The 22,584-nt window shown below is 40.0% G+C and overlaps 3 protein-coding genes across 4 annotated transcripts in view; 1 reads left to right on the plus strand and 2 right to left on the minus strand.

Moving 5' to 3' along the window:
- The window catches only part of LOC136430509 (protein SFI1 homolog), a 59,779-nt gene extending 43,472 nt beyond the window's left edge, over positions 1-16,307 (plus strand). Inside the window, exons 15-31 of the mRNA XM_066421189.1 lie at positions 8,493-8,623; positions 8,851-8,932; positions 9,115-9,207; positions 9,671-9,756; positions 9,972-10,143; positions 10,415-10,491; positions 10,636-10,738; positions 10,923-11,019; positions 11,212-11,372; positions 11,788-11,862; positions 12,868-13,119; positions 13,285-13,363; positions 13,614-13,758; positions 14,169-14,288; positions 14,422-15,192; positions 15,321-15,429; positions 15,661-16,307. Coding sequence (XP_066277286.1) covers positions 8,493-8,623; positions 8,851-8,932; positions 9,115-9,207; positions 9,671-9,756; positions 9,972-10,143; positions 10,415-10,491; positions 10,636-10,738; positions 10,923-11,019; positions 11,212-11,372; positions 11,788-11,862; positions 12,868-13,119; positions 13,285-13,363; positions 13,614-13,758; positions 14,169-14,288; positions 14,422-15,192; positions 15,321-15,429; positions 15,661-15,786 — 2,679 coding nt within the window. The 3' untranslated portion in view covers positions 15,787-16,307. The remainder of the gene's footprint in view (positions 1-8,492; positions 8,624-8,850; positions 8,933-9,114; positions 9,208-9,670; positions 9,757-9,971; positions 10,144-10,414; positions 10,492-10,635; positions 10,739-10,922; positions 11,020-11,211; positions 11,373-11,787; positions 11,863-12,867; positions 13,120-13,284; positions 13,364-13,613; positions 13,759-14,168; positions 14,289-14,421; positions 15,193-15,320; positions 15,430-15,660) is intronic.
- LOC136430507 (leucine-rich repeat-containing protein 15-like) lies at positions 562-7,373 on the minus strand. Of its 2 annotated transcripts, none has more exons than XM_066421186.1 (3): positions 7,273-7,373; positions 6,611-6,692; positions 562-3,855 (listed from the first exon to the last, which is right to left on the minus strand). In XM_066421186.1, exon 3 carries the CDS (start codon positions 3,840-3,842, stop codon positions 1,500-1,502), a length of 2,343 nt encoding a protein of 780 aa, XP_066277283.1. In that variant the 5' UTR covers positions 3,843-3,855; positions 6,611-6,692; positions 7,273-7,373; the 3' UTR covers positions 562-1,499. The 2 variants fall into 2 exon arrangements, with proteins under 2 accessions (XP_066277283.1, XP_066277284.1); XM_066421187.1 differs by having other exon boundaries at positions 6,611-6,695; positions 7,273-7,366.
- Positions 15,833-22,558, minus strand: LOC136430508 (uncharacterized). Its single transcript, XM_066421188.1, has 5 exons — positions 19,102-22,558; positions 18,583-18,738; positions 18,129-18,302; positions 17,540-17,797; positions 15,833-17,391 (listed from the first exon to the last, which is right to left on the minus strand). Exons 1-5 carry the CDS (start codon positions 22,171-22,173, stop codon positions 16,618-16,620), a joined length of 4,434 nt encoding a protein of 1,477 aa, XP_066277285.1. The 5' UTR covers positions 22,174-22,558; the 3' UTR covers positions 15,833-16,617.
- Positions 22,559-22,584: the final 26 nt, after the last annotated feature.

Below are 22,584 nucleotides of genomic sequence, written 5' to 3' on the forward strand. Positions count from 1 at the left end.
TGAATGGGAATAGCGACCAAATTTTTTTTTTTTTTCAAAATGGGAAAAACAGGACAGGCTATTCCGAGAAGCAACAGAAGAAATTGGCGTGGCCTTATGCTTTGAATATATAGACAAGTCTACTAGGCATGTCTCATCACAGGGTGACAGGAAGTGAAGGCAAAGGTCAGACTTAATTGATCATTGCCCAACATACTATGATTTGTTGCCAGCATGCAAATCTGAGGACCGTTAAACTAATCTTGTAATGTTTTGTTTTTTACTGTATTTACTTGAATATGCAATAACTTACACATTTGTTCAGTGCTAATCTTTACAAGGTGGGAAACTTAACAACTTTCACTTAACACATCGAGTGTTAAAATTTTGTGATTCTCCTACAATTGACTGGGATACAAAATGTTACATTGTTTTCACAATATGACTTAGAAATGATGAATAAATAACTTTTCAACTTAAGTTGAGCAGGAGGGGGGAGGGAAAGAAGAGAAAACAAAAAGTTTTCAGTGTGATGATTTCATGGTGGAGAGCTCACTACAAAAACAACATAAAACCACTGCAAATATTTCAAGATTCTTTGTTAACTATTCTGTATTGTATCCACAAGGAATGAACCAAGAAAGAACAATTTTGGTGATGCTGCGATCTTGATTGTTTCCTCTTTATTTCACTCTACAAATAATAAGAAGACAAAGAAGTCAGGTCTAAGCCAAATTTTTGCTTTGCCTGTGCATCTGTATTGACGTAATTTATGCAAGTTTACAGGATACTAGTAACTAAACCTGACATAAAAGAGACATCTCTTTTTTTGTATCAGGCAATAAAACAACATTTTGCATACAATATATGACTTGATTACAGCAAGTAGATTCAATAAAACATAATTTTACTTGAATGGTCCCACAGATAAAAAAGGTAGTCTCATTGCCTTATTTGTCCTGTCCTTGGTACTGAAATCACTATCATTTGCATGTTAAAGTATTAGTGTCCTTTATAATAATAAAAAGAAATGTTTTGTGATGTAAAAAGAAATGATATTCAAACAATTCATTAGGATACAAATTTAAAATGTTACAATTTCTTATCATTTGACTTTGACCTTTTCAGTAATTTTGCTTATCTTGCAGCATAAGTACAAAGGCGTGTTGCGTAAATGTGTGCCATAAAAACATCTATTGTCTAAACTTAGCTATAGCACTCTGACACAAAATGACTAGAAATACTTAATCAAACAGATACTATGTACACATGTAATAGTTATCAAATAGTATGGAGCATGAAGAAAGATATTGTCACTTACAGGAATAACTCTTTGTTTACAATTATTTCAACAATATTTCAAAAAAAGACTTTATCCACCTATTTCTCACCATTGTTTCATGTTGATGTAAATTGGTGTACAGCAACTCAATTCATCCACATATGTGTGATCTGTAGGATCTTCAGGGAGGCTACATAAGCAGTCTTATGATATCTGTAAAGAAATTTAGCATGACCTTTCAGTTCTTTGTCAGAGGTTGGTAGTAGGGCAAGTTGTCGAGAGCAGCTGCTGGCTCATTTGCATATACAGCTGCAGCACCTGTAGCAGCACCTGTACGGGGAGGGGGAGACGGGGGGCGCTCGTCATGAGGAGCTTTGTTTCTGTTTGGTGGCTTCAGGGCCTTCTTTTTAACAGGTTGTTTGGGACCTGCACCTTTCGATGTTGGTCTGTTTGGTGGCGGTTCTACATCTTCATACAGATCTAGAGTAGGCTGTGGGACTGCTGGCCTTTGACCATAACCTGGGTTTGTGACATTATGAGACCAAACCTGCCCTGTCTGATAGGGACCACTGGTTGTTACAGTAGCCGTGGTGTTTGTGTTGTTAAAAACAACACTTGTGTCTGGAACTGGAGGAGGATCCTTGGCCTTTCTCTTGCACCATATCATGAGAATGATGCAACCAATGAGGACAGTTCCAGCTACTGCACCAATAACAGAACCAAGGAGAACAGGTAAAGAGAAAATAGGAGCAGATCCAAGGTTGCTTTCTGGTTTGCCTGTGATGTTGATTGTTGCCGATGTTACAGTGGCTGGCTCTTTTGATTGAACATCTACATACAGTGTTTTAAATGCTGAGCCAACAGGACTTGCTGCAATACAGATGTACAGACCAGCATCTGCTGCAGTAACATCTGTTATGGTGATGGTACCATTCACCTCCACAGTCACTTTCCCACCTGACTCAACAGTTACATTCAGTCCAAATGGGAGAATGACTGTGATGTCTGGTGTGGGGATTCCTAAAGCTTCACAGACCAAATGGAGTGTCTCCCCCTCCAGCACTGAGTTGTCATCACTCCTCTCAAACCTGACAATCATTGGCTCTTCACAAGTCAGATCCTCAGGATTGATATCTTTCAGCAATCGCCCATTGTTTTGTGAATCGGTACATGTGATCTGGTTTACAAAGGAATGAGACCCAGTTATTTTCTGTCTGAAACCAACTATCCTACAGTCACACTGCCAGGGGTTGTTGCTGATGTCTATAGTTGAAGAGACGGATGACAGCATGTTATAGGCTGTGAGGGGAAGTGTTGTCATCTGGTTGTTCTGAAGGTAAAGCTGAGCAATTGAGGAAATCTTTAACAGTGCCTCAATAGGGAAAGTTTTTATGTTGTTGCCAGACAGGAGCAAGTATGTAAGACTTGATATTCCTGTGAATGTGTTTGAAAAGATACGCGACACGGCATTGTCATGTAGCCTTAGATCACGAAGGCTGGAAAGACCCAAGAACAGAAAGTTTGGAAGCTCGGTCACATCGTTGCTGTGTAGATAAAGAGTATTGAGTTGAGCAAGTCCTCTGAAAGCAGTTGATGAAACAGTTGAGATTCTGCTTGAGTAGAGATGGAGAGTAGATAGTTTGGGCTGATTGGAAAATGCATCAGCAGGAATGTCTGTGATGTTGTTGCTGTGCAGGTATATAAGGGTAAGTTCTGGAAACTGATATTGTGCAGTTGGAATGTTGTTTAAATGATTATTTTGCAGTCGAAGCTGTTGGAGTTGTGGCAAGTTTGAAAATGCACCAGACTGAATGTGAGTAATCTTGTTTGAGTACAGGTACAGTTGTTGAAGTTGTGGCAAGTTTGAAAATGCACCTGACTGAATGTGTGTTATCTGGTTTGAGTTCAGGTACAGTTGTTGGAGCCGAGGTAGGTTGGCAAAAGCAGCAGTTGGGATGATGCTGATCTCATTACTGTAAATGTGTAGATAAAGAAGCTGCTGAAGGTTCGTGAAAGTATTAAGTGGAAGGATTTTCATGTGGCAACTATAGAGATGCAAGTACCGAAGTTGGTTCAGACCATCAAAAACACCTTGTGGAATTGAAGTCAGGTTGTTTCCATATAGGTAAAGACGTTGTAACTGTAGAGTGTGACTGAAGGTTCCTGTCTCAATACTACTGATGTCATTGTTGTACAGGTCAAGGGTCTGCAGGTTGCTAAGGCTTACAAACATTGTTGCCTGGAGGCTAGTCAGCTGGTTACCATGAAGATCTAAGGTTGTTAACCTGTTCAGGTCGTAGAATGCCTGATTGTTTATGGTTGAGATATCATTATTGTCTAAGTCTAAAGTTTGTAGGTACCTATACCTTGAAAAGTCTGACTGAGTTAAACTTGTGATTTGATTACTTCTCAAGTACAGGGAAGTAATGGATGTCCGTAAGTTCTGAGGAATGCTGGTGAGGCCCAGATTGTTGCAGCTACAAGATGATGATGATGAACAGCTGCAGGAAGCTTCTGTCATGTGAAACTCCTTCAGGATAATGAGAAGGAAAATCAGCAAATGTTGTAGCTTTCTACCCATATTGTTCTCATACCTGTAAGACGAGATGATATGAAAATAAAAGAATCATTATCAAGGTGATATCATATGTATCATATTTACCTTCGTCGAGAAGGTTATGCAGAGGGTAGCGTTTGTATGTATGTATGTTTGTAACCACCAGCATAACTCGAGAAGGCTTTGATGGATTGTTTTGATATTTGGTAGGTGGGTAGGTCTTGATGAGACTAGGAAATGATTAGATTTTGGGTCCCCTAGCGGCTTGTTACGGTACTGCAGCGGAACTTCCTGTTTCGATATCTCGTGTTCTGGACAAGCTATGGAACTGATTTTTGAGTGGTAGATAGCTCTTTGGACAGAGAGTAAGTGGTGTAGGTTTTGGCCCCCTAGCGGCTTTTTTGGAACTGCAGGAGCAGGTTTTGGTTCAGACTTTGAAAGGGAATAACTCAAGAAGGGCTTGATGGATGGTTATGATTTTTGGTAAGTAGATAGCTTGAGTGATGATGTACATGATTAGATACTTTTTGTGCAAATAAGTATCTAATTTGCATAATTAATGAGGAAAGTTTATACATCTGCCAAATTCCACGATAGGACTCTGAAACATGTGACATATGTAACTGAGGAAGAGAGAATTATTAATTGATATGAACTATGCAAATGAAGACCTTATTTGCATAATTAATGAGAAAATACTATAACTCAAGATGGCCTTGATGGATGGTCATGATTTTTGGTATGTAGATAGCTTGTGTGATGCTTAGAATGATCGGACGATGATTATGCAAATCAGATTCTAATTTGCATAATTAATGATTATGCAAATCAGATTCTAATTTGCATAATTAATGATACACTTTAAAAAAACGTTGTGTTCCATGACTATTGAAATATGTGACATTTGCTACTGAGAACTTTTGATGGATAAAAAATATGCAAATGTAGGCCTAATTTGCATAATTAATGAGAAACTACTATAATTCCATACAGGTAAATGATGGCAATTTCATACTTGTGTTATTTGGAATTTATGTGAATGTGAACATCGTTGAATCAAATTATGCTAATAAGGACCTCATTTGCATAATTCATGATAAATGTTACTTTGTTAGCATAATTTTCTTTGTTAAGCTTATACTTTTGTTTTTTGGGTGAAGAAGATCAACTGGTATGATTTATAATTGATGAGAAACACTCCTGATACGTCAGTCATAAAGGTTAAAATCATTTGGCGAAGGTATGAGGTCGTGGAACTCTAGTTGCTTATACTTAGGCCACAGCAAGTAATTTCTATGGATGACATCAGCGCGCTCATTACCTTTCGCCTGATTTCAAAATAAAAAACAAGAAATTTCATTGCCCTCCGACGGTGGTCAACATGCCAAAAATGGGCAAATATGTCGTAAATGTTGACAGTCTAAGGTGTTTCATTGCATATGAATACCCAGTGTAGTTCCTGCCCATGATGGTATGACAAGCTGTTTTCTGCATTTGTTCTAGTTAATTGAGCTGTAAATGTACACATCATAAAGAAGAGTTTAATGTTGACAGTCTAAGGTGTTTTGTTGCATATGAATACCTGCCCATGATGTTATAATAACAAGCTGTTCTCTGCATTTGTTCTAGCAAGGACATTATATAAATAATTTTCTAGTTAATTGAGCTGTATACACAAGGTGTTTCATCGCATATGAATACCCAGTGTAGTTGCTTCAGATGATGGTACAACAAGCTCTTTTCTGCATTTGATGTAGTTAGTTTATTGAGATGTATACACATCTACAAGGATATGTTTACTGTTGAATCAAGGAGGTTTTATATTATATATGAAACCTCATTAGTTGAATCAAGTCCTTGGTTGAATACAGTAATAAAAGACCTGTTGGTCATGATATCCTATTTTGTCGCCTCAATTCTTGTTTAACAAGATTTATGATCTCAAAATTTGAAAATACAGGAATCTTGTTTTTTTTGCCCGCCTTGTTTTTTTGTTGCCCTATCTCATTAATTTTGGAGTCTGCGAAGGATGTCATCCATAAAATTTACTTGCTGTGGCCTTATAGGTTAACCACAATGTAATTATCAAGAAAATGGTGTCAACACTCTGGAATGATAGATGATTCAAAACATTCAAAGGCCACATACTGATGATTTTTTGTGTCTTCCAAACAGTGTAAGTTAGTGATTCAGACTCAAAAGTTAAACTTTGGCGAGACATTTTACAAATCATTATTTTTTATATTTAGGCCTTGTCATTTATTAACCATGTTGCTGTCCTCAACATTGAGCCTTGCATGGGCTCAACAATCAATATAAGCTTGAGCTGGTGTGTTACGCCGAAGGGCGGTTATACCGGCTATACAGATACAGATACAGATACAGATATAAGCCTTTCAAGTGCAAGTTGAGTGAATTTGCACTTTGACCTTTTTGTGACCAAGCATGCTACTTGAGGTTCAACTTATACAATGTGTGACTATCTGTTCCAAATATCACGAAGTCAGTTCATATTATATAAGGAAATATAAAATCTTCACAATCATCACTAAACCCCTCTCATACAGATGTATTAAGCCCCACACATATGTGTAGTTTGCAACATATACGCATGACATTGTATTTCTGTATTCTAGATTATTTCTAATTGACTTGTATATGACATCGTTTATCGGTTTGGCTGAAACATTACAATCATACATGAGACAGCCAAGGTTGCTCATCTACCTTGTTGCTATTGTCAAGGGCTTACCTTAGGATTGTATAGTTTTGGCCTAGACAGCGACACTTACCTTCTTGAGTATATCTTGAGGAGACCGATAGTTCTTCTGGATTTATGGCCACTGCACTTATAAGACTGGTAGGGCTTCTATACTGCTGACAGGCAAGACCACAAGAAGATTTTTAGCTGCTCAAGGTGTTATATATATAGGGGGAAATCTCAAGCCTTGAAAAGTGTGTAGACTCTGAGCTGAATTTTTTCATAATATAAAAGAATAGCAGTTTTTTTTAGAAGAATTATCCCCATATATACTTTTTCATTTCTTGATTTTGGAGCACTTTGGAGTTATTGGCCCGGAATTAAATTGTTTTTCCAGAATTAAATTGCGGTCTGTTAGTACAGTCAACAATTTTTTAGTCCAATGTATGTACATTTATGACTAAGATTAGATGATCAATGCATACATTCAAGTAGTCTTGTTATTCAAGAATTGCATGAGGAAGTAATAGTTTGAAAAATTAAACAAAAAATTTTCCGTACAAAATCATGCCAAAGCTTTTACTCCTAAAGCAAACAGAAGCCATGTATTCTAGCCACATTGACATAGAATGGGGAATAGGTGTTGTTTTATGTGACTTTGGTTGATTAGAAAAAATGATATGCTGAAGTGAACCTTCAGAGCTTGATGTGTGAGAGGTACAGAGCTGCTTTCTACTCAAGACTCATGCTTACCTTTGACTCTGAGAAAGATCCAGATTCAAGCTTGACACAGTTTTCTTGCCACTGTTGTAAGGAAACGATGGCAGACTTTTCTTTGTTCCTGTTTTGTAAGGAATTTTTCCTCGGTTTTTCTGTTCCCTTTTTGTTGAGGACAAACAGCTTCAAACCAGTCTTAATCAAATATTTACCCAAGTACAATGTACAGCAGTGTTGACTTTGCCTTGATCTCAATGCCATTGGCTGAATGTTAATCTTTGACATACTGTTTTCATTTCTTGACTGATAGATTTGCTCAATATTTGGTAACACCATACCTCTGCCACTGTAAAATCCTTTAGCTTCATCACATACAAGTTTAGAAACGACGCAGTTACCATTTTGAGTATTTTATTTTGAAAAAGGTTTTGATATACTTGGAAAAAGATAGCAGGGATGGCTCCAGCTTTAGATTTTTCCATCCCATTCATTGTCACATGCTGTTAATGTTTTTTTGTTAGATCTGTCATTTTAAGATTAAGAAATAATAATTTTATGTCATGAGGCCACACCATGTTTATTTGTTGCTTCTCGGAATTCAATTTTTGTGAATGGGAATAGTGACCCAATTTTTTTTTTTAAATGGGAAAAACAGGAGAGGCTATTCCGAGAAGCAACAAAAAGAATTGGTGTGGCCTGAAGTTCAGATATTTTTGGACGGAGGGTGGGAATTTTTGTCCATCCCAACAAGCAAATTTCTGTCCTAGAACAGAGGAACGGGTTCTGGAGACAGCCCTGGATCAGACTATTTACATAGGGTTGATACTACAGGGTTAATGACCAACCCTGAGGTGCATACGGTGTCATAAGGCATTGTTGGTTCCTAACCACCGATTAAACCACCAAAATATGCAATTTTGATAAAAAACATATATCATTCGTCCATCCATTAATATGAACCTCTAGTCTATTGTCCCAATTCTGGAATTCATAATATTCTGAGATTTTTTTTTTCAGAATCATCATCATCTCAGGGTTTACAGTTCAATCGTGAAGGAGGAACCCCCTACTGGCTCAAGAATGACTTCCCTTTTTATTCATCAGATTCGGTCCTCCTTATTTTTGTTGGAACTTCTTCTTTGCTTGGATATTGTACAGTTATAGCAGACACCGTGAAGATACCGTCCGTGGCTCGTGAAAAACATTTGCTACATCGTTTCCAACGAATGCTCTAACACTCTTGTTTCTACTTGCAGAACCAGTACATACAGGCTGATGCACACTATGCTGCCAGATGCTTACCAAGAACCTTAGAGAGCTGGAAATGGTTTGTAGAGTTGTCTCAAGAAAAGAAGGACAGGCTGCTCAAAGCTGTTGCCTTCAGGAGGTATGTACAAGTCATGTAGATACATGTATCATGTGGCTTTTCACAAAATATCAGATATGAAGCTTTCAGCTGTAGACCATTGGAAGCATTGGTCCCATGTCCCAAATGTCTCAAGGCCAAAAAACAATCTGCTCATTGTTGTATGTCTAATTTATTCCAGTACGGTAAGACTTTTGTTTCTGCTTTAAAAAGGAAGGTTTGTAACATGTTATTTGTAAATATTACAGAGAGGCCTTACAAGCCAGGTTCTTCTATGGCTGGTGGACAGCTACACACCAGAGTAGGGACATCAGGCTCATGGAAAGGATGGTGAAGACTCTTGTTTTTTTAAATTCAATTATATTTGCCAATATACCTGCTAACTATTTGGGAATTATTCTTCTAAAATGCCTTCCAAGTTGTGTTTTCCTACAAAATCATACAACCTTGCATTCTAAAACAAAATACATGATTTTTAACTGCAGAATGAATGATGAATATTGTATTTCCAGGCCATTCTGCATCACAATGGTGCCATCATCAAAGCCCACCTCAGACTGTGGAGACTCAGAACAAGAGAGGTTAGGAGAGAGCAGGAAAAGGAGGTGAAAATGACTTCTGTACTAAACAAAGGATCAATGTATTACATTTTACAAGATGTAAGGTTTGGCGTTTCATACATAATATTAAACTAGCAAACTGTTGAATCCCTGTGATGCTGGTGTGTTATGCTGATACTGATGGAATATTACATTAACAAACAAACACCAATGCCTTCATGTTTTAAAAGTCCTGCCTTACATTGATATGAGACAGTGAAGTTAGAGTTTAAGTATTGACATGCTGTTTCAGCATGATATGTATGTGTACTGTTGATGTCCTTGGTGCTGATTTGCCATTTTATGTAGAGAAATGTGTGAGGCTTTGAACACTGATATCTTTAGTTGTGTTGTGCTGTGTATATCGATATCAGTTTTATGTCTTTGTTGCTTACTTGGCTTTTTCATTTTTCATACCCCTTACAATTACTATATGGTTTGAAGCTATTTGTCATTTGTACAATTTCAGGAGGTGGCTTTACAACACTATGAGTATCAGCTGTGTCTAAAGGCTATCCAACAATGGAAGGACTTCACAAAAGAAAGCCTCACCAGGTGTGTTTGATATGAACAATATAGTAAATGAAAAAAAAAGCTATCTTATTTCTAGCTCTATTTTCTTTAATTTGATTCTATTTAGAGTAAAACGAGGGCATATTTATGTTTGCTAGGACAAAGTAGGCACAATTTGATTCATACTGTTTTATTTGCAACTATTTTTGGCTATACCTCAGGGACAGAGCTTCTTGACACCTTCCTTACTGTTACAGACAAGGACAGGACAGAATGGTGGTACAGCACCATTACAGACGGCAGTTGAGGAGAGTGTGGACACACTGGGCACAGTATGTGGCATACAGGAGGGTCAAACTTCAGAAGAAAGCAAGAGGGGACCAGCACTATCAGAAACACATCCTTACTAAAGTCATGCAGGCTTGGAAGGTAGTTATTATTACCAAGTTTTCTTGTGAGACATGCTTCTCTTTTCATTATTTCAAGTTAGAAGTTTGAAAGTCTGTGGTGAGTGTTTTGAGAAGGACCTTTTTTACATTCAACTGTCAAGTAGTCTGGCATTGAAAAGAAATTGTCTTGTACGTATGCCACAGATGACTGAATTTTAAAAAAAGAATGATTTCAGTCTGTGCTTATGTATAACTGTGCTTTAAATGTACCCAAAGAAAACTTGTTGTGCATTAATTGTCACTATATGCAGCTGTTCCATAGGCAAGCCAAAAGAATCAACATGCAGGTTCAACAAAGAGTTCACAGTCACAACATTGTCACTCTCAGGTAATACATGTTTATAACATAGCATAAAATTTTTGAGCCTTTGACTCGAAACATAGGCACAATGACTTTGCCATTCTTTGTATTATAAAGAAGATATGTAAAGTTTAACCAGTATGAAAATGCTGTGGTCTTCCTTTTTTGCAGGTGGGCATTGTCAAGATGGCTAGAGAATGTCAGGTCACAGATAGAAAACAGACAGAAAGAGGGCCAAGCCCAGAAACACTGGGAAAGGGAGATGCTGAGATTGGTAAGCAATATAATATGGAAAGTTTATCTGAATGGTCAACTTTTACCTCTTTTGATTAGTGCAGTCAAAATCTTATATAAGAATAGAATGAAATTTGGAAATTATATTGACTTAATGATGCAATGTAAAGTTTTTTAAAATTTAAAATTTCTTTTATAAGAAACCTTCTCTCTTTCGTATTTAGGTTTTCCAAACCTGGCATGAGTACTCAGTGATGCATGCTTATAGAAAACAGCAGACAGAGCGGAAAGTTGCAGAGGCAAGGACTAAGTTGGATCAAGGTTTGCTTTCCTTTATTGTTTAATCTATCAATGATCCATTCTGTTTGTTATGCATCTTCTTTTGTTATTATTCAATGGCCACTTAATATGTTCAATGTAGTTTAAAACATGCGATTGCAAATGTACCTGCAGGCTTCATATTTTAGAATAAATGTCATTTACAATGTACATGTACTTCAATCGGACTTGCAGCAAAGCTGAGAAGGATGTTCTCAACATGGGTGCATCATCATCACATGCTGAAGCAGGAACATAGGAAGGAACTGAAAGCAGACAAGCACTACAGACAGCACTGCCTACAGACACACTACCACACATGGAGACAGTTTGTGGCACTGTGTCTCAGGAAGACAGTATGTACTAAACTTGTATAATCTTATCATGGCATGACTAGGAATGTTTCAATCATTTGTTTCCTCTAGTTGAGGTTTAATCATAGTAACTGTTACAGTTATAATTGTTATCAACAATTTTAGAACATTTATTACCATAGACAAGAATCCTGTGAAAAATGCATCATGGGATATCTGTTATGATGACATAAAGTTGCCAAGTACATTGTATACTCATGAGGCTTAGCACAGCAATGAAACTCACAATTGAAAAAAGGTCTGAGAACATTATGTTTGATTCAAATTACATTGTGAGTTACTGTTACAGTACCTTCTTTTTTTCTTTCACACTGTTAAACTGTAAGAGAAAGAATTTAGGAATAATTTTCAGTCAATGTCTACTATTTCAGAGAATTGTATGTTTCTTTATTGACAGCTTTTGAAGAGGCAATCAGAGTGGCTGTGTAGGACTCGAATCACAGCAAAGTTCTTCCTCATCTGGAAATGCCAGGTACAAATCTTTAAATGGATTAGTAATTAACTGCACTGTGACTACAACTTGGCACATGTATGTACTCAAAATAAGTGCATCAAATTTGCTTCCGCTGTTGGCATAACTAATGTCAAAATGACAATTCTATGGTTTAAATGACTATTTGTTATCATATTCTATGATATTTGGTCTCATTTAATGTGTAGGGTCATTCTGCATTTATCATGTGCTTATTTATCATGGATTTAAAGTTAGTAACATTCTATTTCTATCATCCCTGTCCTTGGTGCTGAACTGCTATCTTACAGTTTAGGACCCCATGGTTTGCTCATTTTAAACTTTTGAAGGGGTTGACTATCTAAAAAATTTCAGTATGGCTAAGTTGCCACATGTTAGCATATATATGGGTTCTTCGCGAAGAATAGTACATGTATGTGCAAAGGATTGAAAAAAAAATGTTTAGATCAATGTGTCCTTGGTAGGGTGTGCACTTCCTATGAAGGATGAGCTCTACAGATCTTCGTGCTCGGAGACGGCAGCCTTCTGTGTCTGTGACTGCTGTTGGCTGTCCACATGGGGTGCCACCCTTGGCCTCACTCTTCTTCCCCTTGCTTCCAGATGTTCCTGATACATCCTCTCTTTTTCTAATTGTGACCTAGGCATTAACAGTGCTATTAATGATTGTGCTATTAGTAATTTGGAACATCTTAGCTTTCAAAGTGCATTGTTCTATATTGATTTAGCGGCTGGAGTTAATATCCATCATGTAGGGTGGACTTATTTGGCATGGTTTACAGTAATATTCTATGTCAATTATTCCTGTACTTGGTGCTGAATTGGTACCTTATGGTTAAGGCCCCCAAGGCTTGTTCATTTTTAATTTTTGAAGAAGTTAGAGTTGTGCATGTATTGTATTCAGCTTGTACAGTGTGGAATAATACAGTAACTACATCAGTAGTATTATCATAGTATACTCTAACTTCTTAACCAAAAGCTTTTCTTTCCTTTAAAATCATGGCACAGTTAAAGCTTGCAAATGAAGAAAGAGAGAAGACCACCCAAGCCCTATGGCACTGGAGTATCTGTCTCCAGTACAAGACCCTCCAGGCCTGGCTATGGTACACTGCAGAGAGGAGGAGGAAAGCTGACAGGATTGCCGTTGCCATGGAGACCAGGAGGCGGAGACTGCTGAGGGAGGCCGTGGCCCAGTGGCTGGCTATGGCTGCAGACATGGCAGACATGAGGTCCAAGATGGCTGCACAGAGACAAGCTGATGTAAGATATTCAGGAACAGTTTTTGGAGAGTGCAGACTTTCACAATGATGGCATTACTGCATCATCATTGGTTTATATTTACAGTAAAATATTAAGGTCTTAGCTTTTTTTTCCTAAGTTGCATTCTGTACTGTTTACCTTGCATTTTTTTCTGTTGAAATCTAGGTAGCATATGATACTTTCCAGATTGTGCGTAAATGTGCCATGAGATGGAGGGAGAAGACACTGGCTGGGCGATGTAAAGGTAAGATTTTTGCAGTATTTCAAAATTAGAATTCTTTAATTGCACATTATAATGACCTAATGTAACAGCAATGATCACTCTTTTTGTACAACATACAATATGTTGTACTTAGCCTTTCTTGTAAACATTCAGAGAGCATCATTTGTGAAGGGCCAAGATTGTATCTACAACAAGAAACTGATGCCCATGAAATAGTACATGGGCATCACAGTTTCTTGCTGTAGATACAATATCTCTTCATTTTCTACAGATAAGAGGCTCAATAGAGGGGTTAAGACTGTACCAGAACCTGCAGTTAAGGATGCTCCTTCTGTGACCAGACCTACCCCATCAGTAGCCTCTCCTGTAAGACCCACCCCTGCAGACCATACAAGAGGTATGCAGGCTGTTGACAGGTCAGTAAATGCTGAAGCTATTTACATATTTTGCTTAATGTAATGTTTGATAATTTCAGACACTCAGATCTGTGTTCATGTATATATGGATTTGTCACAGTCCTCGAGGAAGGCAATTGTATTACATTGTATCTGACCCATGCATACTGCTTCCGGGCTCACAGTCACAGTCAAAAACAGCAACACTGGGGATGTGTGGCAATGTTGCATTGTGTATTGAGAATTGCAGAAACACATACATGTACACACAGACAGACAGACAGGCGGACAAGCCAAAAGCAATACTTTGTTCTCTTGGGGTCAAGTAAGAGTCTCTAACTCAGTGATGTGGAAGAATTCAACTTATATATATATATCAAGATGGTATATTTTGCTAAATGATGTACATGTATTATCTGTTTTTCACACAGATCTATGGCAGGACCTTATGCTACCAGAAGGGAAAGACCCAAACCACGACATCCAGACTTCCTGGCAGACTCACTGAAGAGGGAGGGACTTCTTCCCAAGCCACCCAGCAAGATGGACAGGTGGGCCTTTTGGTCCAGTTCTAATAGTCATTTTCTCTCTGTGTATCTTTTTTACCTGTTAGGGTTCTTAATATGTTTGATTCTATGATGTGATCTGTAAGAAAATAAATATGCTCTACTGTTTTTATTACAGTATACCGCTTTCCACACCCTACTACACACACGACCAAAACCTGTACCTTCAACAACAGGGGCTTCCTGTTATCCCTACATCCAAACCACAAGTCCCTATTGCTGCTGCTACATATCCAGCCCGTACAGAGACAGATGAGACACCTCCCCACACCCAGGTCCCTTCAAAGCATCCCACCAGAGACCCCTATGTAGCAGACAATACATCTAAGACTCAAACAATAGTGACAGACACAAGGCCCACTCCACATCGTTCTGAAAATGTGGCCAAAGTTCTCAATTCTGAATCCAGACCCAGGCCTATTGCACCACAGCTAGCTACAAGAACGACCAAACCAGGAAAGGACCAGGTTACACCTAAAATTGCTGGCAATAGAGAGAAGACATTACCCAGCCCTACAAGAGAGGTCAAACCTTTAAATCCAGTAGTAGGAGAATATGAACTGATTCCTCCGTCAGCTTTTATGGTCCCAAAGGCAGACAGACAACCTGCCAAACAAACAAGCCCCAAACATCTCGAAGGAAAGGATGTTAGTCTTTTGCCACCAGCAGTGTTTGAAAGTCCAGAAAAAGAGGACAGAGTTGAAGATGCTGATAGAAGAAAGGATAGAATTGAGAAGCAGACTTCAGGTGCAGATGGACAGACTGAAAGAGCAGAGGAAAAAGGAGATGGAAGTAGCCATCTACAAAATGGACAGAAAACTCTGTTGGAAGAAATGTTGCAAATCAAAGAAGTCATGCAGAAGTACAAAGAGAACAGGAAAAGGCTCAAGTAAGTGTAAACGGGTATATACAATGCTCTTTCCGTTTCATAAGATTTGTATTATAGTACTTGTTTGGTTTTATAAACTCAGTAATTCAATGCTAATCTTTGAAGTGTCTACTTTTAATGGATTGTAGGAGGATTGAGCAACAATACAAGCAGCTGTCCTCATGGTTGAAGGAGCAGCAGCATGTGGAGGGCCAGGGTGACGAGGTCCTCCAGCAGGTCAGGTTGGAACTGCAGGAGGTAAGTTTTCTTTTCCATGGAGTTGAATGGAACAGTCTCTTTTATTGTACACTTTATGCTTCAGAACTCATAACGTATTGGAATCAGATCCATTTTGAATCTAATTGGCATTGATATTTTGGATACTACTGATCATAATAATCAGAATCATTTGACATGATTACATGTCATCAAATCAAACTTGAAGACTTAAAGACTTAAAATATGAATTCACTCTTTTTTCTGTCACAGATGGAAACAGAGAAGGATGAATTGACCTCAAAACTTCAGGAAGAGAAGCCTACAATAGAGGCCATGGCAGTCAGGGCACAGGTCATACTTGCCTTGGAAGGAAATTTAGTTACTGTAGTTGAATAGACATCTCGTGCTTACACGGGTGAACAACAGGACAAAACCCAAACCCAAAGATGAAACCAGTACAATCTATTAATGCATTATCTATTGTGTACAGTTTGGACATGTATTGATACAGTTCTAGCCTGCCTATTTACTCTGTTGTGCACTTTCACAACACTCTGTAATAGAGGATACTATAAGATATCATTTGACTGGACAAAATATCTATCATAATCATCTCTATAATGTACTATATACATACATGATGGGCTTTGGTCTGCCTTCTCTCTAAAATCTTTATCTTATGAGCAGTCCATGTAGCCTACATTGTAGTACTACAATGAAGTCGAATTTACAGTTCAACTGTTTGATACCATCCACATTTGAATAGATATGTTAGTGATTAGTGTAAGACGTTTAGCAATTATATTCTATGCTACAATATAGATATAGCAAATATTTGCATATTGTATAACATGTACATTAATGATTTTAGTTAATACAAGTCTGAATAGAATGTCTGAATGGCTACTACAGAGAGACTCACAGCTTGGCATTGTCATGAATCAAACATAAAACATTGTATAAGTAGTATATATTTGATGGTGTAAAAGTTGCAAAAATATGACTATTGTGTGATATTCTATTGTTGTAGTGGAATTCCTGAACTGAAATTCTGCTTGTAAGCTAAGATTGACACACAAATTATGATGAATCACGATGATAAACTTGTCAGCAATGTAAAGCTAATACATATTTACACATTTTCAGGTACTAGTATGAATGTACAAATGACCATGTTAGTTAAAATTCATCTTCTCCTTTGCCCCTCATCGGGAAAATGTCCTACTACTACGCATCAGTTTCATCAAGGAGAGATACACTTTCCTCCTCCTTGGAAAGATGCATCGTTGCCATGCGCTTGGTCAGACCTTTCTCACGTAGGTCATGGTCAACCACGTCGTGCTTGTTCTTAAGCTTTTTGTCATCAGTCCAGTTTGGTGCATCCTCAGATGACGGCACATCTACAGGGCTTGGGCTGGTGACTTGTGCTTCCTCAACAGTTATCCGTTGATCATCACATTTTGTGACTTGCATCCTCTTGGTTGATGCAGCAGCATCAACATGGCTATGTGTATCTTCTATCTGACTGGTGATGTTTTCGAAGTGATCAGTATCTAAGCTTGCGTTTGTACCCGGTACTTTGAGAGGTCGGGATGCTGCAGTAGAAGAAGCTTGGGACTCTTGTTTGTATGTTTGCTTATCCATAGTCTGTTGCTGATGATTCTTCATCATTGCTGCCTCTTCTGGTGCTTCGTCACGGTAGGTTGCATCTTGTTGGACGCTGGGTATGCTACTGTCCGTTATCTGCAGCATGTTCCTTGTGTGTTTGGGATGAACGGCACACGGTGCAGCATATGGAGAATAATACCTGTCGTCTGTCAGTCTAGACATTGCGTTGGGTGTGACAGGGTTGTAGTGTTGGTGTTGATGACGTGTTGTGGGTGTTGAAGCAGCGTCCTCTTCAAACTGTTGAGAAATGATGCCTTCCACAAGTTGAGATGCATCCGGCCGGCCCATTGGTGGTTCCGACAGCACTTTGCGTAGGGCATGGAGTTGTTGCACCTGTACATATAGTTGAATGACAACTTTTTTAATTGATTGGTAGATTCCACTAACTACAAATCTAAAAATAAGGCATAGTTATTGTCTGCGCTTGCACACTGTTTGGCCTTATGATTATATCTACGTAAATATTGTTTTAAAGACTGACCTGAGGGAGATGCCCATAGTCCAGCTCAAACAGACTGAGGATCTGGAAGGTTGGGCTCCTCTTGTCGCTGTGTTCTTGAAACAGCTGGATGTCGAAGCTGTCCAGTTGCAAATTCAATTCACAGGAGAGCATTCTCCAGTCGTTCCCCTTTGGGTTGCTGGGGTCCAATAGCCGGCAGAGTTCCTTCCTCACCCATGCAGGCAAGCAGGATGGTCTTTTGGGTCTGACGGCAAAGTCTTGTTTTCGAGGTGCTGGGGGCTAAAGGACCAACAAATAACACATGAATTTCTCAATGCTTACATAACTCTGCATTATCAAATAGGTCAGCAGTCAATAAATTTTACCTTCTTTGTCGAAAACAACTCACAGGCATGTGTCGAAAGATCGTCCAGTAGAATACTTGCACATTTACATCGACGTCACAGCCGCCATGCTGGGTAGTTTAACCTGGAAGTGTCAGACCTAGAAATTGACAAGCGTATATCCCATACTAGTGTTACGATGACTACAGATTAGTCACGTGAGTGCACACACCGTTTGGTATGTACGTATATATCTGCCAATCTTTGTCATATCACTTTGCACTTACCTCGTCTGTCAAGACTGACACAAAGGTGGTTTGTACATCTTCATTTCCTTCCGGGATGATCTGAAGACGACATCGGAACCTGTTGGAGTCGTGGCCGTCATCACTGCTTTTCTCCAGTAGGAAGCTGCATTGTTGCACCTCGTCATCGGTGAAGATCCTGCGGCAGTCAATAACCTGTGAAGAGAAATATCGGCATTAAGATGCAATAAGGCGGTTCACGGTTTGAACTTGGTAAGTTCAGAGGTGAAGGTCCCTACCGTGTAAACTGCTCGTGTGTAGATCATGCTTGATATATGTCCAGACGCGTTTTGTTTATGTCTCAGGGGCTTTCAACTTTTACATGTTATCCAAAATGCGCCACACTGCGAGTACGCTGTTCAAACTGTGAACCAACTTATCATTTTGCAGAAATAACCGTAGCTTTTTAAAAGTTGGGAAAGTTTCATGTACTTACTTTCTCCAAACCGTCGACGCTTGCCCACCCTGCTCTGACGCTGTCCATTACTACTTGTACTCTAGCCTTTGTGCCGTTCGTCACCGGCACGTACAGTGTCACAGGAGGTCCGTCACATGGTCTGCTTCCACAGGGCTGCTCCTCCTCGTAGGCAGTCTGAGAAGGATTGGAACGATTTTTTGTTATGGTGAATCAAAATAATGTTAAGAAGGTTAACTTGGACCATGATGCTTTTTCAATAGCAGATAGTGCAATGGGGCTGGACCACATAAGCCAAAAGCACTGGGATGGACCCTAACTCCTATCGACAGGTATGCTGGATTCTTTATAGTTCACTTCCGAAGGCTTCCTCCGCGGTATAATGGATAAGTTGCTGGATGGCTGATGGACAAATTTAGAATTCACAACACGATAAGACATGCCCTGTCTTACTTTTACAGCTGACTTCAACATTGTGAATTGGCAGTGATTATAGTAAGTACATAACACAGACCATGTACTTATTTCAGAACCACGTACCTGTTTGGCGTCGTTTCTCTTCTGGCAGAGCCTCACACGCACCATAACGTCACCGCTAGATGTGAGGGTCCAAAAGGGGATGGCGTATAGAGGTTTGTCGGTGCTGTCGTCATTTCCGCTGTCCCCTTTTGCACCTTCATCGGGACAGGGACTTTCCTCCACTAGGGTGACGCCCGTGAAATGGTCAAGGAACACCACACAGTCTGTCTTCCTCACTATGGCATAAGCACCGTGGTCTTTCTTCATATCCTCGTATCCTGCCTGTTGTCCTTGATCTGTATTTGTTATGAGTGGGTGTATGAGTTTGCCTTTGGAGACTTCTCCTGTATGTGGAAAGGATAGGGCCACGCTTTTCTCGAAAGCGATGCCGTGTGGGCTGCATCTGATCACCGGGCTAATCCTTGCCTGCCCCTCCGTCAGATTCGGCTTGTCGCACTCGTCCGAACTGATAGAGATGGTGACTTGTTGTTCTACGCTACTTTTGATCGCACCCGGTGGGATGAAGAGCCTAACGCCCGTGCCTTCGATGACCAGATGGCCCCCATCTGAGTCGAAGATGCCACTCGCAAGGGACGAGGTGACAACGTTGAGGCGTGGTTGTTGCACCACTTGGATTCCTTCCACATTTTCTTGGTACGGTGCAATGCTTCTTTCAGTTCCATGGTAAGGTATTTCCTCGTAGACCGGTGTTGGCGATAGGGAATGTTCAATGGCGACCATGTGGACTATGGTTGTCTGTGGTTCTGGGATGCTAAGAGATGTGTCTTCAAGTTGCACGTCTGGGACAGGTGGAAGCGGTTCCTTCGCTCGTGTCTGAATCGCGTGGTAGAGAAACCACGAGTTTTGGTAGATAGGCTCCTCATGACAACATGATATATGAGCGTGTTTTTCGGTGTATGATTCATGGAGAACTGTTGGTAAGAACAGCTCTGCGGCTGAAGCGCTCCTGTGTACCTTTTGATGGAGAGATGTCTTGGTGTACTTGAAACGAAACAACGTTGAAAAAAATACATGGCGACCCTTTTCAAACATGCCTGCGAAGAATGTCGCGAGAGTTAGCCTTCTGGTCTTCGTTAGGTTGACATCCTCAACTACCGGGTTGTCTGTATAGGCTTCGGAACTACAGACAGTCTGGCAATCGAAGGGTGGATTGTTGTCAAAGCAGGGGCCTTCATCAGCCCGTGTGGTGTCTATTGTTTGGTCGGTCGTACGTGTTTCTTTGGGAGTGTCATCCAAAGTAACGCACGTTTCATGGTCGTCATTGTTCTCCGGCTCCACGTCTTCATTGACGGTGTCAGAACGATGCTTTGGCGTTGATGTAGGTGACTCAGGCATGATTGTGGCTTCTTTTTCCATGTAAATGGCGTCGTTGTTGGTCCTTTTGATCGGTAACCTCGACTTTAAAGCTTTCCCAAGTCTACGCCAGAACAGGTCTTCTTCTTCTCCTCTGCCTTTCCATTCGATGTATGTTTTTGTTGCCAGCAAATATCGCAGACTTTTTGGCATCGTGTTAACGGGTACTTCATCTAGTAGGATGGGAATGATGTACTTTTCCCCAGTGGTGAAATGCCTGTGCTCTGCCATTTGGAGTTCAAACGTGCACCACTCGCTATGAAGAAAGTTTCCCGAAATCACAACGATAACTTGGCAACTCTGTTCTATAGCGTACACGATGTTTTCAACTATAGTTTCGCCAGGTGCAAAATCACGAAGATGGATACAATACTCAACATGAAGCGAGTCTAGATGTGGGAGTAGTGAACGGTGAACCCAATCTGCGTCGTGCGAACTGTAGCAGATGAAGACGTCGTATTTACGGTCTTCAAGTTCAATGTTTTCGAACGCTTCGATTTTTGAAAAATTAGCCCTTTTTGCTCGTCGATAGAAGATAACTGCTCCAATGGCAAAAATTGCAATTACGCAAATTGGAATGAATGCTGTTAACAAAACATTATACTTCAAGTCCTGACCGCAACCACGGATGTCCAACTCAGCAACTTTTGCCTCTGCCACAGATGGTGGTCGTTGACAAGTCCAGTTCAAAATGTCCGTGTCAACAACTGAGTCATCAACCCACCTAAAGAATGGCGCAGCCCTGCAGCTACAGTCAAAGGGGTTTCCCCTGAGATGTAATTCATTCAGATTCGGTAAGGCCTTTGTTATGTTTTCCGGCTCAATGTACGATACATCATTTGACCGTAGATCTAGATATGCTAAATTGGTTAGTCCGTTATATGCCTCACAGCAAAGTTGAAACCTATTGTGGCTGATGTCTAAAGATTTCAGACTTGATGAACCGTGGAATACTGATGTTCGCTGCACGTACATGAATTCCCCCGAGTGATTATGTACATTTTGAACTTCAATGAAAAGGCTCTTATCACGAAGAGCATTTCCTGACAAATTCATCGACCAGATATTTGATTGAGATCGTAATACGTCTGACCTAAAGTCATAGATTCCATTGTTGCTTAGATCAAGGTGTGTGAGGTTTTCAAGTTGTTGAAATATTCGGTAGGATTTTTCTAAGGATAACAGCCTGCCAAGATAATTGTTTCCTAGCTCGAGTTGTTTCAAGGTAGTGCCAACTTCGTCGAGGGCAGAGTCTTCGATGTAGGCGATACGATTGAAAGACAGACCAACGTTTTCCAACCAAGACAGACCCGTAAAAAAGCCATTTGCTATCGATGATATGCCGTTGTGATCTAGGTACAGTTCGGAAAGTTCAGACAGATCCGAAAATGAACCATGCTCGATTGTGCGTATTTGGTTATAAGATAAACTCAGTACCTTTAGACGGGCGAGACCGCTGAAGCTGTCCCGGGTTAGGAAGAACAGCCGGTTGTGCGCCAGGTCCAAAACCACGACGGAGGAGGAGACGTTGGTCGGCACAGCAGAGAAATTTCTCCGAGAGCAGTCGGTAGCTAATCCCGTAACATTGTCGGCGTTTGCCTCCCACTCTGTACAACTTGCAGCTGTGGCTTCATCAGGCGTGAGCACAAGTGTAGTACCGGTAACCTGTCGGACTACCGCAACGAATACGCACAGGAGAAGTACTGGCCGGGTACGCATGGTTCGAGATATTTTCTGCTACTAAGATGCGCAGTTGTGGGGCGATGGTATGGCTTGGGGAACAAATGACTCATCGAAACAAGGAAGAGTTCCGCTTTTTGTATGGTGTGTCAGGGGATTTCCCTCAACGACGTCACTATGGCCGGTGACCCTACACGGTATGAAACGCGCGTTTTTGTCTTATGAATCACAGTGTGTTACAGAGCTATGAGTACACTTTTGCGTTGAAGTTGGCCACGGCGTTTTCAGAATGCTGTAGAATACTTTCAAAACCCAGCCCTTCCTACAATTCGGTAAATTAACGTTACAATGTACCTGTGCCATCGGAATTTGTTGGCTGCATTTGCATAAGGGGAATTTTATTCATTTTGGAGATTTTGTTTGTCTCGGGGTATTTTTATTTGTCCTGCC

Source organism: Branchiostoma lanceolatum, chromosome 3 (genome assembly GCF_035083965.1).
Source record: "Branchiostoma lanceolatum isolate klBraLanc5 chromosome 3, klBraLanc5.hap2, whole genome shotgun sequence".
NCBI classification, from domain to species: Eukaryota; Metazoa; Chordata; class Leptocardii; order Amphioxiformes; family Branchiostomatidae; genus Branchiostoma; species Branchiostoma lanceolatum.